The 18613-nt window shown below is 42.0% G+C and overlaps 1 protein-coding gene across 1 annotated transcript in view; it reads right to left on the bottom strand.

The window, feature by feature from the left end:
* Positions 1-18613, bottom strand: part of TRPM8 (transient receptor potential cation channel subfamily M member 8) — a 380221-nt gene that overhangs the window by 169042 nt on the left and 192566 nt on the right. The window contains exon 10 of the mRNA XM_070933161.1: positions 12570-12688. Within this exon, the coding sequence (XP_070789262.1) occupies positions 12570-12688 (119 nt within the window). The remainder of the gene's footprint in view (positions 1-12569; positions 12689-18613) is intronic.

Below are 18613 nucleotides of genomic sequence, written 5' to 3'. Positions count from 1 at the left end.
CTTATGAGATCACCTTCTGCTACCAATAGCCTCCCACCGGCCAGTGCGCTCCCAGAGAGAGGGACTCCTCAGGGTACCGTCAGTCAAACAATGTCGACTGGTGACATCCAGGGGGAGAGCCTTCTCTGTGGGGGCACTCACCCTCTGGAATGAATTGCCCCCGGAGATACGGATGATCCCTGACCTGCGCACCTTTCGCCGTGCCCTCAAGATGTTTTGTTCCAACAAGCTGGGCTGGCCTAAACATTAATTTTAATGGGTTGTTTTTGTTTTAATGACGTTGGGACCAAATTATTTAATATGTTTTTTTAATTGTTTTTAAATTTTATATATGTGTTTGTTTTATCTTTGGCTGTGCACCGCCCTGAGTCCTTCGGGAGAAGGGCGGTATAACAATTAGATAAAATAAAATAAAATAAAATAAACTACAGCTGGAGCAATATGTAGCTGTCAGATATCTAATGTGATACTGCCATTCAAATGGAGGGTGGGGGGGGAGCATGGGGATAAACTGTATTTTATTCTGGCGCCTAAGCACCCTGCAGTATTTTCACCTTCTTTGGAATGTAATAAGGAGGGAGGGCCATGTAGATTGTTTCAGTTTCTTGAAAGTGGAAGAAGATCCTGGGAATGGCTCCTTATCTGTTTCTCAGAACATCTTCACACCTGTGGATTGGCTGAATCCACATTCTGACTGGAGGAAGGGATTCTAAAGCCCTATTTCTAACCGTATAGTTTGGGAGGGAATTTAGAGTCTGCTTCACTTGTCCTGCTATCACTTCTTCTCAATAAAAGGTTCCTTTTGAAATATCAGGTTTCAAGAGTCTATACTGTCTTGGGAAAAGAGGAAAGGGAGGGCCTGACAGAAAGCAGACTCTACAAAGTTAGGTCAATCCGGAGAAGCACATTTTCACTCTACCGTGGGGACCTTGCAACAATATCTGAGCAAAGCAATGAACAAGGAGACATCAAATGCTACATAGATATCTCCACCATTGCTCAACCTGAAGCATGCTCCTTATACCCAGTCATGGAGATGGGGATACCCCAAGAGGACTCCAAGAAACCACACTGGTTGCTCGGAATTGGAAAAAAGAGAGGCAGCTGGGATGGGAGAACCTGAGGAGTCACCCTAACCCAAGGCAGTTGAAATTAGAGCTAGAAGCCCTGTCCGATCAAGAGGAAACTTTCGAAGAAACCAGGAGGGAGGACCGGCTGAAGTGCCACATCAACCAGCTGGTAATAGAGATGCTAGAAAACATCAACCTGGGGGGGGGAATTCAATTTCAATTTCAATTTCAATTTAATTCAATTTATATGCCGTCCCTCTCCGAAGACTCAGGGCGGCTCACAATACATTTAAAATCCTAATAAAAAATATTTAAAAATTAAAAACATTAAAAACATTAAAACTCATTCATACCATTCATGGCCGGATCTCGCCGGATCTCAAGAGCGAGATCAATGGACACAGGCCTGCCGGAAAAGCCAGGTCTTCACCGCTTTTCGGAAGGCCAATAGGGTGGGGATGGTCCAGACCTCAGGAGATAACTGGTTCCAGAGAGCTGGGCAGCCACAGAGAAGGCCCTCCCCCATGGGCCCGCCAGCCGGCATTGTTTAGCTGATGGAACCCGGAGGAGACCAATTCTGTGGGATCTTACCGGTTGCTGGGAGCTATGCGGTAGAAGGCGGTCTCAAAGATAACTTGGCCCTGAGCCATGTAGGGCTTTAAAGATAATAACCAACACCTTGAATTGTGACCAGAGACCAATAGGGAGCCAGTGCAGCTCGCGGAGAATTGGTGTAATGTGGGTGTACCTAGGTGCACCCATGACAGCTTGCGCGGCTGCGTTCTGGACCAACTGTAGTCTCTGAACACTTTTCAAGGGTAGCCCCGTGTAGAGCGCATTGCAATAATCTAACCGTGAGGTGACAAGGGCATGAGTGACCATGAGGAGAGCCTCCCGATTCAAGTTGGTGCACTAGGCAATTGGTGCACTAGGTGAACCTGTGCAAAGGTCCCCCTAGCCACAGCTGTCAGATGTTGCTCTAATCTTAGCTGTGAGTTTAGGAGGACACCCAAATTGCGAGCCCGTTCTGAGGGGGACAATTTCTCTCCCCCCCAGAACCAAGGATGGACAGTCAACATAGTCTTTAGGAGGCAATACCCATAGCCATTTGGTCTTGTCTGGGTTACGTCTGAGCCTGTTGACTCCCATCCAGACCCTCACAGCCTCCAGGCACCAACACATCACATCCACCGCATCACTGAATTGACATGGTTCCGGAACCGGAACCGCCACACAGAGGAGCAGGAGCCAAAAACAACACCTGGGTGATTACCCCAGATCCCGCCACAGGGGATCAAGCTGACAGCACTGGAATAGCCGCCTCTGCAACAAATCCCCCCACACGATCTGAGCCGCCACGAATATACCAGGTCAGCCCAGGGGCCCGCAGTTGGAGAGACAGGCACCACCCTTAGGAGTGAAATTCAATGGAAACCTGCAGCAGCTGGGATTCTTCATGGTGCATATACTCACTTAAATGCAAGAATACAAGTGCGCATTTCAAATCCAAGGCACTCGAGTACGAGTCATAATGCTTGCATTTAGAGGAAACCACGGCCAGATGGATGGTCATTCTGCACAACGCGGATGCCACAGAGTTGAGAAACTTCAACAGATTCATGATGACTGTTCTGTCCCCCCACCTCACATAGGCAGACACACAAGCAAAAGACGTCTACAGTAATTTATTTTTACAAGCTGACCTGAATCCCTTTGGCAGATAAAAATTCTGGCAGCTACTTTCCGAATGCCTGCCAAGTTTCTTATCATCTCTAGAAACAGGAGTCGGTGTATCTGTAGTCCATTGCTTGGGCAACCAAGAGTTCAAAGAGTAGTCAGAAGTCATTCACAAAGTCCAAGCCTTAATTCTAAAAAATATCCCATCCGAAGCTCACAATATGCAGTTTTTGTTCATCACAGAGCTTGCAGAGCAACCCCACCCACTTTTATCCTCTGTGGGGCATGGCTCAGTGACTCAGCAATCTCTGGCCCTTCCCCACCTCTTCTTTTGCTGCGCACGCCTCTCCCTCCGATGCTGCCTGGGATCAATCCAAGATTGAGTTTCATCACTCCCTATTAGTGGGTGCTCTGACATGCCTTCCTCCTGGCCTTCAGCTGGAACCTGAGGCGTTGCCAGAAAGAAGGGTCCTGGAGAGGGAGGCCTTGTCAGTTCCTCCCCATCACTTTCAGAGTCATCTTCCTCCATGAGGACGGGCTCGGGAGCCAGAGTCACAACAATGGCTCTGCGTTACCATTTCAAGGACCCCCTAGCGCAAGACTGAATCAAAGTCATGAAGCAAGGGCAATGATCCATAGCTGAATACACTAAGGAGTTCTGGGACCTGGCCTGCTACATCAACTGGCTGGAAGACATCCTGGTGAGCTGCTTCAAAGATGGATTAAATGATGACCTCTACAATGCCTGCATCGCCAGAGGAGCACTGGATCACCTGCCTGAGTGGTACCTCACCATAGAGGAAGCTGAGATTGAGATGGTTAGGAACTTGTACCAACTGAGCCGAGCAGTAGTGGATTTCAAATCCCGTTGCTACCAGTTTGCTCGTGGATGCTTGTGTGCTCGCGTGTGTGTGATGCTTCTGCGGATGCACACACGTGTGTGTGATGCACATGCGCACCTGATGCTTCTGTGCAGAAGCATCTGGGTGGGTGGGCGGAGCCTCCTGCTGCTGCCGCCACTTCTGTTTTGCCCAATCTGGGGCGAACAAGTAGCAAACCATCACTGGAGCTGAGGCAGGAAGAGATCCTCACCCCAGGGGAAAAGAGCAATTCAAATCGCCACTCCCCTTTGCCTCGAGGTCGTTGGCCTGTTTTAAGTGTGGGAAGGAAGGGCACTGAGCTGCAGAGTGCTGCTCAAAGATGCCAGTGAGAAAATCAGACTGCCTGTCAGGGTCCACAAAGCTAAGCCCCGAGGGAAGGAAACTGCCCTGCGAAGCAAGGTAACTGTTGAGTTTCAGGACCCTCACCCCTTGGGGACAAAAACTTCAGAAATCCAACTGGAGGAGTCAATTTTCACTGAAAGCGACCCAGAAGATGAGCCACTGATTGAACCGCTTACCCTCCCCCTAAGATTGTTTATATCCAATCAAGACAGAGAAGTAAAACTCTCTGCTTTTTTAGACTTGGGATGCACTCGGTGCCTGATAAGTCCCATCTTAGTAGGGAAACTGGGAATAAATCTAAGGAGACTAAGAAACCCGATCACATTTTGCCAATTAGATAGATCAATATCCGGGGAGAACCCGCCATGTTTGCTACCGAGCCCCTACAAATAACTATGGATAATCACAAAGAGACACTGACATTTGCGGTGGTACCCGGCATGGAATGGCAATTAGTATTGATGGTTAGCATGGCTGAAAAAATGAAATCCCAAAATTAACTGGAAGCAAGGGTCAATCAGATTTCAGTTACAGGTAACTTTTGCTGATGAAAAAAAGAGAGACCGGAAAGGCGGGGGTGCTTGACCACGAAGCAGTGATGCTTGGTTGGGAAACATCAAACAGGGATATACCAAAGGAATACAGAGACCTAGCTGAGGTTTTCAGTGAAAAGGCTTCCAACGACCTCCTCCCACCCCCCTGCCCTCCAGCACGCTATCGACTGCACAATCAAAATCCTGCCATGGGCAAAACTTCTCAAACCAAAGATGTATTGCATGTCCCCTAGAGAACTGACAGAATTAAGAGCTTTCATTGCCAGACTTCCGCTTGGCACTGCAGGCTTCGTGGACGGTCTCCTTAGACCGCCAGCCCCGCAATCTCATAAAAGCCGCTTTGACAGCGCTAATTGGCTGTCTGGTGGCTGAAAAACCTCTCCATCGGGAGCAGAAGGAGAGGAGAGCCGGTGGGTGTGGGTAGAGCTCCCCGAAAGTCCTCTGGAATAATTCCAGAGGCTTGGAGGGTGAGAGCTTCCCGGCCAGCCCACCAAGAAGCTCCAGATCTGAGGCAACTCTGTTTTAAACAGAGCCAGATGCCGCGACCATCCTGCTGTCAAAAGTGAGTTTGATTGATTACAAGCACAGGCAGAGTGGAAATGATGATGAATTGGTACTGTTACAATACAGGTCCATGGAATTTGCTTTGAGATTGAGAGGTCTGAAAGAAAATAGCAAAGAAAATTTAAAGGATATTTGTGCTGATGCTATTGCAGAGATAATTAAAGAAAGACCAGAAGAGGTGGCAAGCTGAATTGATAAAATCTACAGGGTTAACTCCTGGTTGGCAAGACAAAGACAGCTGCCAAGAGATGTGGTGATTTATTTTACAACCAGGAGGATCAGAAATGATATTTTACAAGCTTCCTATAAGAATATATAGGGGGCACCTACCCTCTGGAATCAATTGCCTCCAGAGATAAGGAGAATCCAAGACCTCAGTGCCTTCCGCCGTGCCCTTAAAACCTTCCTTTTCCAGCAAGCCGGGCTGGCCTAATTTTTTAAGTGTTTTTAAGTGTTTTGTTTATTGTTTTTAATTAATGGGGCCAAATTTATATATGTATATTTTAACTGTATTTTAATATTTGTACTTGATGTTTTTACTTGGCTGTTCACCGCCCTGAGTCCTCAGGGAGAAGGGCGGTATACAAATTCAAAATAAAATAAATAAAAAAAATAAATGATTTTATTTCTAGGGTGAAGAAGACCAAGATATGTCCAAGAATTTTAACTGATCATAGTCCGGTTTGGGTGGAATTTGAACAGGAGAGGGGAGAAAAGAGGTCTTGGAGATTAAATGAAAATTTATTTAGATATGAAGAAAATGTGAAAGAGCTTAAAAAACAAATGAAAGAATTTTTTGCTATTAATATGAACAAGGGTACTTCCATGGAAATGGTTTGGGATGCTAGTAGGCTTATATGAGGGGTATGTTAATACATATGAATAATAAACATAGACTAAAACAACAAAAGAAGCAGAAAGAGATAGAGGAAGAAATAAAAAAGAAAGAACAATTATTTATACTTAATCCAGGAGATAAGAAGGTAAAAGAAACAATAAATATATTACGAGGGCAATTTAATATGTTAATGGCTGATCAGGTGGCAACTAGCTTACAATATGCTAAACATAATACATTTTATAATGCCAATAAACCAGGTAGGTGGTTGGCCTACATGCTGAGGAAAAAACAGAAATCACAAGTCATTGGTAAGATAGAATATAGAGGTAAGGAAGTTTACCAACAGAATATGATTAAAAAGGCTTTTTTAGAATTTTATACAAAATTATATGCTAGCGACTCAATACAAGGTATAGATATAGATAGATACTTAAAGGAAGGGAACATTCTGGAATTAACGTTGGAACAGAGGGAAGGATTGAATCAACCAATAACTTCTGAGGAGATCATTGCTGCAATTAAGCAGTTAAAAACAGGGAAAGCTCTGGGAACAGATGGATTAACAGCTGTTTATTATAAGAATTTACAGCTTGAAATGGTAGAACCGCTTAGAGCTTTATTTTGTAAAATTCAATTAGGGGGAGGAGTTCCACCCTCTTGGAGAACAGCTTTTGTTTCATTGATTCCCAAGGAAGATCAAAACTGTACCAAACCTGAAAATTTTAGGCCAATTTCACTTTTGAACACTGATTATAAAATTTTTGCTAAGATATTAGGGAACAGATTAATGTCAGTTATGCAACAAACAATTCATAATGATCAATCAGGTTTTATAAAAGGGAGGCAAATGAAATATAATGTTAGACAAATTATTAACTTATTGGAATATTTGGAAAAAAATAACCAGGTCCCTGCAGCGTTCATATTTTTGGATGCAGAGAAAGCATTTGATCGATTGAATTGGCAATTTTTGTTTAAGATAATAGAAAAAATGCATTTTGGGGAGTATTTTATACATTCAATTAGAGCAATATATCAGGAACAAACAGCACAAATAATAGTTAATGGAGGCCTAACAGAGGTCTTTAAAATTGAGAAAAGTACAAGGCAGGGTTGTCCCTTGTCGCCATTGTTGTTTATCTTAACTTTAGAAGTTTTGTTGAATAAGTTACGTGACTCTGATAAAATAAAAGGAATTGTAATTAGACAGCAGGATTATAGATTAAGAGCGTTTGCAGATGACCTGGTTGTTACTTTATCTCAACCTATAGAAGTGGTTCCATATATGTTGGATATAATAGGTCAATACGGTAAGGTATCTGGATTTAAAGTAAATCAACATAAGACAAATATGATAATTAAAAATATGTCCATATCTCAAAAAGAAGATTTAGAGAGAATAACGGGGTTTGAAATAGTTAAAAAGGTTAAGTATTTAGGAGTATATATTGCAGCCTCAAACACGAAACAAACAATTATGAAGTTCTTTGGCAAAAAGTACAGAAAGAAATGGAAAATTGGAAAAAGTTACAACTATCATTACTGGGAAGGATAGCAGCAATAAAAATGAATGTTTTACCTAGGTTCTTATTTTTGTTTCAAATGATACCAGTGCTTAAGAAAGACGGAAATTTGTTGGAATGGCAGAAAGTGGTTAATACTTTTATTTGGGGTGGGAAGAAACCAAGAGTGAAACTGAAAATTATACAGGATATACGTGAGAGAGGAGGTCTTAAAATGCCTAATTTAAGATTGTATTATGAAGCGGCTGTTTTATCACAAATTAGCGACTGGTTTAACTTAACTGAAGAAAGAATGTTAAACATAGAAGGCTATGATTTGTTATATTGATGGCATGCTTATCTGTTATATGAAAAAAAACTGGATAAAGTGTTTAAGGGTCATATACTTAGAAATGCATTGTTGAGGGTTTGGAAAAAGTATCAATATAAGTTAAACTATAAGATACCCATATGGGCAAATCCTAGACATGCAATAGAAAATACAAGTATAAAGCAAAAAACAGAGGTGATTACTTATAAAAAGCTTCTTCTTTTGGAAAGGGGTAATTTGAAACTGAAATCTTTAGATGTACTAAAAGAAGAAGGGATAATCTACACATGGTTTCAGTATGGTCAGCTTCAAGCTAGATGGAGGGAAGATCAAAAAATTGGTGTTATGCAAAATGAGGAAAATTTGGTGAAACAGATTAGAGATCAAAGTCAGATGCATATTAAAAGGTTGTATAATGCTTTATTGGAAATAGATTCAGAAGCGGAATTGGTTAAGGATTGTATGATAAAATGGGCACAAAACTTTTAGGAACCAGTGATGATGGAAACATGGGAAAAGATCTGGGTCAGAAATGTTAAATTTACGCAAGCACAAAATTTGAGAGAGAACTTTTATAAAATGTTTTATAGATGGCACTTAGATCCTAAAAAATTATCATGTATATACCCGAATTTGCAAGCTAAATGTTGGAGATGTGAATGTGATGATGCAACCTATTATCATTTATGGTTGACCTGTAAGAAAATCAAGGCATTTTGGATAAAAATTTGGTGGGTGATGCAGAACATTCTGAAAAAAAGGTTGAAATTTACTCCTCAATTGTTTTTACTGGGTATAACGATGGATTGTACAGTATTAGAGACTAAATTGATTTTGAACTTAATATCAGCAGCAAGGCTGTTGGTAGCACAATACTGGAAGAAGGACTTTTTGCCTACTATTGAAGAGTGGATACTGAAAGTAACGAACTTAGCAGAAATGGCGAAAATTTCAGCGTATTTGAAGGACTATACACAAGAAAGATACGTATCGGAATGGAGAAGATGGATTGATTATATTCAAAATAAGTATCAGACAAGAAAATATCAAATAGCTTATGAATGAACGTTAAGTATTAGAAGTATTATGTTATCTATAGTGGAGTTAAGGTTTCGGGGGGGATTTAGTAGCCTGAGGATAGATAGGTTAATTTAGCTTATGATTGTTAATTGAAGTACCCTGTATTTTGCTCTGGGAAGTCACGGGGGGGGGGGGAGGGAAAGGGGGGGAATATTGGGGGGGGAAATTCTTTTTTTTTTAAACTTTTCAATAAAAAAAAAGAGCTTTCATTGCCAAAAACCTGAAAAGAGGGTTCATTGAACCAGCATGCCCGAAAATCGCAGCCCCAGAGGGAAAAAAAAGATGGCTCTATGAGATTACGTGTAGATTATAGGAATTTAAATACAGTAAGCATACAAGGGGGTATGCTTGTATCCCCACCCCCTTAGGAAAGACATGCTAGGACACCTCTCCCAAGGAAAAATCTTTTCAAAGCTAAACCTGAGAGAGGCATATTATCGAATAAGAATAAGAGAGGGGGACGAGTGGAAAATGGCATTCAACACAACACTGTAACTGGATTACAAGGAGCCCCAGCCATATTCATGCAGCTAATAAACAAAGTGCTCCATGAACACTTTGTTTATATAAAGAGGTCCTGGTTTACCTGAACAACATTTTTTTAAAAAAAGTTTTTTTTATTTTTTAAAACATGAAACATTTTAGAGCAAGGATTTGATCAGGTATAAAGTAAATACAATTACTCACATTCCCTCAACCAATTTTGTTCCAAATTTTATCCATTTATCTCTTTAAAAAAAAATAATCTTATTCTAAACATTTAGATTTTGAACATTCCACTATGTCACCCTAAATTCTAAACAATTATTTCCAAATAGACATCATTCCAAATCTTCGTTAAGGGAAGGGGTCTTCCCCGCTGCACTCAAAGAGGCGGTGGTTCGGCCCCTCCTTAAGAAGCCTAGCCTGGACCCTGACATTCTTAACAACTACCGTCCAGTCTCCAACCTTCGCTTTTTAGCAAAGTTTTTAGCGAGTCCATGGTGGCACAGCAATTCCCTCAATTTCTGGAGGAAACAGACTACCTCGATCCTTACCAATCTGGTTTCAGGCATGGTCACAGCACGGAAATGGCATTGGTTGCTCTAGTAAATGATCTCTGGCAGGCCAGGAATGGGGGTTGCTCCTCCATCCTTCAAGGTGTTGGTTCTCATCTTCAAAGCGCTCCATGGCTTAGGACCCAGTTATTTACGAGACCACCTTCTGCCTCCAATAACCTCCCACCGGCCAACACGCTCCCACAGAGAGGGTCTCCTCAGGGTGCCGTCTGTCAGGCAATGTCGGCTGGCGACCCCCCGGGGAAGAGCCTTCTCTGTGGGGGCACCCGCCCTCTGGAATGAGCTACCCCCAGGGATACGACTAATCCCGGACCTCCGGACCTTTCGCCGGGCCCTGAAGACTTTTTTATTTCAGCAAGCCGGGCTGGGTTAAAAATTTTTAATTGGGTGAATTTTATGGGTAACGGGGTTTTAAATTGGAGAAGCCTGAGATAATTTAATTTTGTTTTAATGTATTTTAATATTCGTATTGTGTGTTTTTAATTCTGGCTGTTCACCACCCCGAGTCCTTCGGGAGAGGGGGCGGTATAAAAATTTAATAAATAATAATAATAATAATAATAATAATAATAATAATAATAATAATAATAATAATCCTGGTCCTTCTTGACCTCTCAGCAGCTTTCGATACCATCGACCATGGTATCCTGCTGCAGTGGCTCAGGGAGATAGGGATAGGAGGCACTGTTTTGCGGTGGTTCTCCTCCTCTCTGGTCGCTTGCAGTCTGTTTGGGCAGGGGGGGTCAGGGATCCTCCCAGAGGCCCCTCACTTGTGGGGTGCCTCGGGGATCGGTTCTCTCTCCCCTGCTCTTTAACATTTATATGAAACCGCTGGGTGAGCTCATTCGTGGTTTTGGGGTGAGGTATCATCAATATACTGATGATACCCAGCTTTACATCTCCACCCCTGACCACCCTAGTGATGCCCTTTCTGTGATGTCCCATTGCCTGGAAGCAGTGCGGGTTTGGATGGGGAGGAACAGACTCAGACTCAACCTTCCAAGACTGAGTGGCTGTGGATGCCGGCATCTCGGGAACTGGAGGTTCCAACTTTAATGATCGGGGGGGGGGAGACTTTTACCCCCTCCAATAGGGTTCGCAATCTGGGCGTCCTCCTGGATTCTCGCCTGTCCTTGGATGACCATCTGACGGCCGTAACCAGGGGGGCCTTTGCACAGGTGCATCTTTTTTTTTTAAAAAATTTTTTTTTATTTATATGCCGCCCTTCTCCAGAGACTCAGGGCCGCTTACAATGTGCTCAGCAATAGCCTTTTTCTAGACTGGGATGCCCTTGCCACAGTCACTCACGCCCTCGTTACCTCTAGGTTGGACTACTGTAACACTCTCCGGATGCATCCCAAGGGATGCTGCCCTTGGAATGCATCCGGAGGCTCCAGCTAGTCCAGAATGCGGCCACGTGGGTAATTACGGGGGCCTCTTGATACTCCCGTGTAACACCTCTCCTGCGCGAGCTGCACTGGCTGCCGGTGGCATTCCGGATTCGTTTCAAGGTGCTGGTGCTTACCTATAAAGCCCTTCATGGCTTAGGCCCGGGGTACTTGCAGGACCACCTCCAGCTGCTCTCCCACCGTCCCATGCGCTCTCACAGAGTGGGCCTCCTCAGGGTGCTTTCAGCCAAACAACGTCGGCTGACAGCTCCCAGGAGGAGAGCATTCTCTGTGGGAGCCCTGACCCTCTGGAATGATTTGCCCGCCGAGCTCAGGACAGCCCCCGACCTCCTTTCCTTTCATTGTGAATTGAAGATGTGGCTCTTTCGTCAACTTAGCTGATCCGCCATGGGTGTACATTGTTATAATTTTAAACTGTTTTAATTGGGTTGTTGATTTTAATTTTATTGTGATTTGTATTGGATATTGTTTTTGTAAGCTGCCCTGAGTCCTTTGGGAGAATGGCGGCATATAAATCGCAATAATAAATAAATAAATGACATAGAAAAAAAGACAAAGTGTTTTCCAGTCAAAACAAAGAGTCATGTAGTAAGTCACCTGAATTAACGTTCAGTAACGAGGTACCACTGTATAAAAAATATTTTTTAAAAAAGGGAAAAGATAAACAAAAAAGAACTATTGGCTTTCTAACTCCTCCCTTTTTGTACATCTGCTAATTTACAAAATTATAGACTTTTAAGAGACTTAGAAGCAAGGTTATAAATAATTATATTGTCATGTTGGGGACTATTCTTGTCTAAATTTTTATTGTGACTGTGTACTGTAAACTATTATATGTATGGGAATTATTCTTGTTTAAACTTCTATTGCCTATGTAGACTGTGAGTTTTGCTACTGCTGCATATTCCCAATTGGATGTTATTAAAATGACATCTTTTCCAATGCTGAGCAAAATGTATTTTTCCTGCTGTAAGCCTACATTTCATTAAATTATCACCTTTTTGTTGTTTTTTTCCTGAAATTATATCAATGAAAAAGTTGTGGTTTCATTTGAAATTGAAATTCCAAAATTTTCTGCACTGGATTTGTGTATCTTGTTATAAAACATTTCTTTTGTTTCATGGCAATTCCAACATTTATTATTTTATGATTTGTCTATGTTGGATATTATTGATGGAATTTTATGCTACATATAGAAAAATCTGTACCAATTTCAGCTGTGTAAAATCTTTCTTTGCTTTTTCAATCTGCACTACCTACCTCCCAACGTCGATCATTGGTAAAAATCTCTTCACTGGCTAAGTCCAATTGATTCCATTCCAAAAGCAATTTCAGTTGGCCATTCCAGTCATCTTTATCTTCTTCATTTGTGCTGAAAGCTGTAATTGGAGAAGGGACTGTGGTTAATATTAAAATCATACTCTGTGAAATACAGTGTTCAATTCTCATTTTCCAACCCATCTTATTTTAACTCCCTTTCTTTTCTCTAGACTTTCTATGAAGAAGAATTAATGCTGCTATTAATAAAACTATGAATATGAGAATTTTGCCTGATTATTGAGGTGTTAGTAGGGCATCCTGCTCCCAAAATGCCATACCTAATTCCTTCATGCTTTCATTTTTTCTGATTTGATCTTAATTAGGAATTCCTATGAATAGTTATAATCCTTATTTTAACAAACAGCATATTTTAATAGAATGGTCTCTTTAAAAAAATAGAATATTTTTAAAATATTACTTTTGTCAGACCTGCCCCAGTCCAATCCCTTAGAAAAGAAAGACCCTTGACTCCATTTAGGTGAAGTGATAGGTTCTTTTACTAAAAGATGCTGGTTGCAGTAAAGTCAGGCTAGAACTAATTTCCCACATGAAATCATACAAGCTTTTTCCTTCAATCCATCCCTCTCCCCTTGATCAGCTCAATTCCAGCCAATAGGTGGATGTCTAGGTGTTTTGGGAATGTTCAGTGTTAGGAGCAATCGACATTCCATCTCCAAGCATCTCCAGTGTCTTGGTGTCTTTGAAGACTGGCTTCAAACATCTCTGGTCTTCCTCAACTGTCATTCCTCTCTCCTGTTTTTCTAGCGCTATCGTTTTAAAATATATATATACATCAATATCAATACATGAACAGTGAGGCATCTGGGTATCATTCATTTGCATACAAGTAATAATGGTAATATTAATAATATTTGTTACTTTAATCATACTTATGTAATTGTAATATCATACATCAGTGGTGAAATCTTCTGCAGATTGCCACCCGTTTGCTGTCCGCGCATGCACAGTGTATGCCAAATGTATGCTGTGTGCGTATGAGCAATGCACATCAAAAGCATGCTGCGCATGCATGCATACACAGTGTGTCCCAAACATGCGTTTCACATGGAAAAAGGAGGCTTGGGAAGATAAGTAGAACAGCGAGGGGGGGAACATGGTTTATATTCGCTAGAAAGCAGGAAATCCTGCTTTCTAGCAAAGCTAAATCACGCAGCACAGCTGACTGTCGGAAATACCCATTTGGATGAACCAGTAGCTTTTTTAAACTACCAGTTTGCCCAAACTGGTAACTTTTTTTTACTAACGGTTCGTCCGAACTGGTGCGAATCGGTAGCATTTCACCTGTTATACATATTTATGTTAAAATATGGGCCTTCATTATTTAGTTGTTTAGTATTTTAGAACGCTATTCTAATGACAATAACAATATAATTAAAACATACATAGTTTGTTTTAATTTAATGTCTTTCAACATTAGCCCTGGGCCAAGCAGGAGAGCTACTGCTCTCCGCAATCTGCAGGGCACCCCTCTACTCTTTGTCACCCCTACAGGGTGACTTTAGCCCCTTATGGGGCCCTCCAACTAAGGAATTCAGCACGAGTTTGTGGAGCTCCACTCCTCACGTCCAACAGCGCAGCGATATCAACTGGAAGTCCTCTATCCTAATACATGTTTATTGCCCATTTGTTCCCTCATACTACTCTCCCAGCTATTGATGGCAGGATGCCAATGAGGTTCAAGTTGAAGATGGCAGAACCAAGGGTGAAATGTAAAATTTGTTACTACCAGTTCTGTGGGCATGGCTTGGTGATGGTGGGGGTAATGTGACTGGGTGGGCGTGGCCAACTTTGCCGATCAGGAAACTCAACTGGGATCGTCAGAGAGGCATTTTAAAAAATACCTCACTGCTGATCAGGCAACTCAGCTGGGATCGTCAGAGACTTTAATTTAATTTAATTTAATTAATTAAATTTATATGCCGCCCTCTCCGAAGACTCAGGGCTAGAGTCACAATACATTTAAAAAATCATTATAAAAAGACATTGAAAAATTAAAAAACATTAAAAACATTAAAAACTCATTCATACCATTCATGGCCGGATCTCACCAGATCACAAGAGCGAGATCAACAGCCCCAGGCCTGCCAGAAAAGCCAGGTCTTCACCGCTTTTTGGAAGGCCAATAGGGTGGGGATGGTCCGGACCTCAGGAGGTAACTGGTTCCAGAGAGCTGGGGCAGCCACAGAGAAGGCCCTCCCCCGCGGGCCCGCCAGCCGACATTGTTTAGCTGACGGGACCCAGAGGAGACCAACTCTGTGGGATCTTACTGGTCGCTGGGAGCTATGCGGCGGTCTTGAAGATAACCTGGCCCTGAGCCATGTAGGGCTTTAAAGATAATAACCAACACCTTGAATTGTGACTGGAGACCAACAGGGAGCCAGTGCAGCTCACGGAGAATTGGTGTAATGTGGGTGTACCTAGGTGCACCCACGACAGCTTGCGTGGCTGCGTTCTGGACCAACTGTAGTCTCCGAACACTTTTCAAGGGTAGCCCCATGTAGAGCGTGTTGCAATAATCCAACCGTGAGGTGACAAGGGCATGAGTGACTGTGAGGAGAGCCTCCCGATTCAAGTTGGTGCACTAGGCAATTGGTGCACCAGGCGAACCTGTGCAAAGGTCCCCCTAGCCACTTTTCAAAGCATTTTTTAAACCACCTCTTCGGCCAAGAGGTTGCAAAAAAAAAAAATGCTTTGAAAAGCCTCTGACTATCCCAGCGGAGCCGCGCGATCATCAGAGGCTTTTTTTTTTTTTTACTTTTAAAAGCATTTTTTCGTTGGAAGAAGTTGTAGAAAAAATGCTTTTAAAAGTTTTTTTTAAAAAGCCTCTGATGATCCTGCGGCTCAGCTGGGCATGGTGAGGGGATTTTTGTTACAGGTTCTCCGAACCACCCGCCACCATTGTTACTGGATCAGGCAATCCGGTCTGAACCGGGAGCATTTCACCCCTAGGCAGAACTGATATACTGCCTCCCCCCCCCCACCCGAGAGCAATGTTAGTCCTACAGAGGAAACAAAAGAGAGAGAAGGGGAAGGAGAAATACAGAAAACAAATGTATTTAGTCGTTATTCAATGAGATTTCTCTGGATATTGGTCATGGAATCTCTTAAGCAATTTAGAAGCTTTGATTTCCTTTGAATCCAACTATTCAGTTTTGGAAAGTGGGAAGTCCTTCCATGCTACTAGATATTGGGTTTACTCCTGGTGTGTGAGAGAGTCCAAAATGGCTTTGACTTTGAAGTGTTGTTCCCTATCAGTTGTAATCGGGTCAGGAGGTGGTTTCATTATTGGGCGTAGGGAGGAGTTGATTTCTGGTTTCTGTAGGCTGCAATGGAATACAGGGTGCATTTGCCTGAGTGTTTTTGGCAGCTCGAGATCGATGATGACTGGGTTGATAACTTTTTTAATGGGACATTAAATACTTCAGTCACAGTTTTTGGAAGGTTGTTTAGCTTGTAAGTAATTGGTGGATAAATAGACCCTGTCCCCAATTTTAAAGCCTTTTAATGCTGTATGTCTTCTGTCAGCTTGTTTTTTATACACTTCCCTCACCTCCACAATGTTTTTCTTACTATTTGCCAGGTGTTTTGCAGTTGGGTGATCCACTCCTTCAAGGAGGCAGTCAGTGGGGTGGCCTGAGGCAGTTTGGGGAGAGATACAAAGTCTTGCCCCTTGGCAACTTTAATGGGGGCTACTGTGTACTGAGTTGTTGTAAGCAACCTCAGCAAAAGGAAGGTCTATCCAATTGTCCTGTTGATAGTCAATCTAACACCCGAGATACTATTCCAGGAGCCCATTCATATGTTCACAACCTCCATACATTTCTGGATGATGTGAGGAGCTAAGCACTTGAGTGGTCCCCAAAAGTTTTAAGAACTCTTGCCAAAACCATGAAGTGAATTGGACTCTGCGGTCCAAGATTATTCTCTCTGGGGCTCTGTGCAATCTATAGATGTGCTCTAGAAACAATCTGGCTAAGGTGTGGGCAGATGGGATTTTTTGACAGGGCACAAAATTTAGAAAATAAATGAGTTATCGCAAAAACTCATGGTATTTCCCGAACTCTCGGGTAACTCTGCTATAATTGGGGCGATAAAGATGAATATACTCCTGAGACTTCTCTACTTATTTCAAATTATTTCAAAACCATGAAGTGAATTGGACTCTGCGGTCCAAGATTATTCTCTCTGGGGCTCTGTGCAATCTATAGATGTGCTCTAGAAACAATCTGGCTAAGGTGTGGGCAGATGGGATTTTTTGACAGGGCACAAAATTTAGAAAATAAATGAGTTATCGCAAAAACTCATGGTATTTCCCGAACTCTCGGGTAACTCTGCTATAATTGGGGCGATAAAGATGAATATACTCCTGAGACTTCTCTACTTATTTCAAATTATTCCGGTTAAATTAGAGAAAAACTTCTTTACAAATCTGAATAAAATAACATCAAAATTCGTATGGGAGGGAAAAAAACCAAGAATAAATTTAAACATATTACAGGATGATAGAACTAGAGGGGGTTTTGGCCTACCAGCGTGGGAAAAATACTATAAAGCAGCGAGTCTAATATGGATTAAAGAATGGGTCAATTTGGATAATTATAGACTATTAAAATTGGAAGGCCATGATTTATTAAAGGGGTGGCATGCCTTCTTGTGGAACGCTGGGAACAAAACATATAAACACTTTAAAAATCATATAATAAGAAATTCACTAATTGGCACTTGGTTCAAAATTAAAAATAAACATTATATGAAGGTTCCCAGCTGGATATCCACATTGGAGGCGGCAATGCACCCCAACACACTAGCTGCCCATAAATTAATAAGATATAAAGAATTACTGGATCCCCATGGAAGATTAAAAACACGGCAGGAATTTAGGGAACAAAGTATAGAAATAAATTGGTGGCCCTACCTACAAATACAAACTAGATACAATAAAGATAGTGAGGAAGGAGGAATTGAAATAAATCCCAATCGGCTAGACAAATTATTAGGAGTTAAAGATGGAAACTTGATTTCAAAGATTTACAAATACTTATTAGAATTCGACCTGGCAGAAAACCTAGTCAAAGGACAAATGATAGCCTGGGCAAGGAATATTGGTAAAAATATACAATTGGAAGAATGGGAAAAGGTATGGGAAACCAACTATAGAATAACAAAATCGGTACCCTATAAGGAGAACCACTACAAGATGTGGTACAGATGGTATCTAGCCCCTGTGAGATTGGCAAGGATGTATGCAAATCTTAACCCAACACGTTGGAAATGTAAGCAAGCACAGGGAACCTTCTTTCATGTCTGGTGGCTTTGCCCAAAAATTAAGAAATATTGGATAAAAATAAAAATTTGGATATCAGAAATAATTGCGGACGATATTGAACTAAAACCAGAAATCTTTTTGTTAGGAATGCTTAAACAAAACATTAGAAAAGAAAAAAAGTACCTAATATTACATATAATCACGGCGGCTAGGTTAGCCCTAGCACAAGTCTGGAAAACAGATCAATTGCCAACGGAGCAGCAAATAATTCAAAAAATTTATACATGTGCAGAAATGGAGAGACTAATGTTGAAATTGAAAGACAAGGAAGACTCACAGTATTTTAAGGTATGGGATAGTTGGTATGAGTGGATAAACCAAGGGAAAAGAAGGTAAATGTCAGCCTCCGACTTTCTGCTTTGGCTGCCATAAGAAACGGGGGAGGGAGGAGCGTGGGGGGAGGGAAGGAAGCTGGTGGATTTTGAAGAAACGAAACCTAAGCACCGAAGTGGCTATCGGGTCAACCGTCATCGCGTTCCTGATTGATGACGATGCCAGACGTGTGTCCACCTGACCTCTGGGAGACCTTTGGATTGGGTGATTGATGATGGACAGTGGGAGGGGATGCTTTCTATATGCAACTTTCGCGCCTATTGCTTTAGTTTCAGCTTTCCTTGGTAGCGTTCATTTCATCTTC

The sequence above is a fragment of the Pituophis catenifer genome, unplaced genomic scaffold, assembly GCF_029215685.1.
Source record: "Pituophis catenifer annectens isolate HBS135680 unplaced genomic scaffold, rPitCat1.0.hap2 SCAF_1, whole genome shotgun sequence".
In the NCBI taxonomy this organism is placed as follows: Eukaryota; Metazoa; Chordata; class Lepidosauria; order Squamata; family Colubridae; genus Pituophis; species Pituophis catenifer.
Note: the sequence above shows the minus strand (reverse complement) of the source record. Positions and strands in the feature narration are given on the sequence as shown.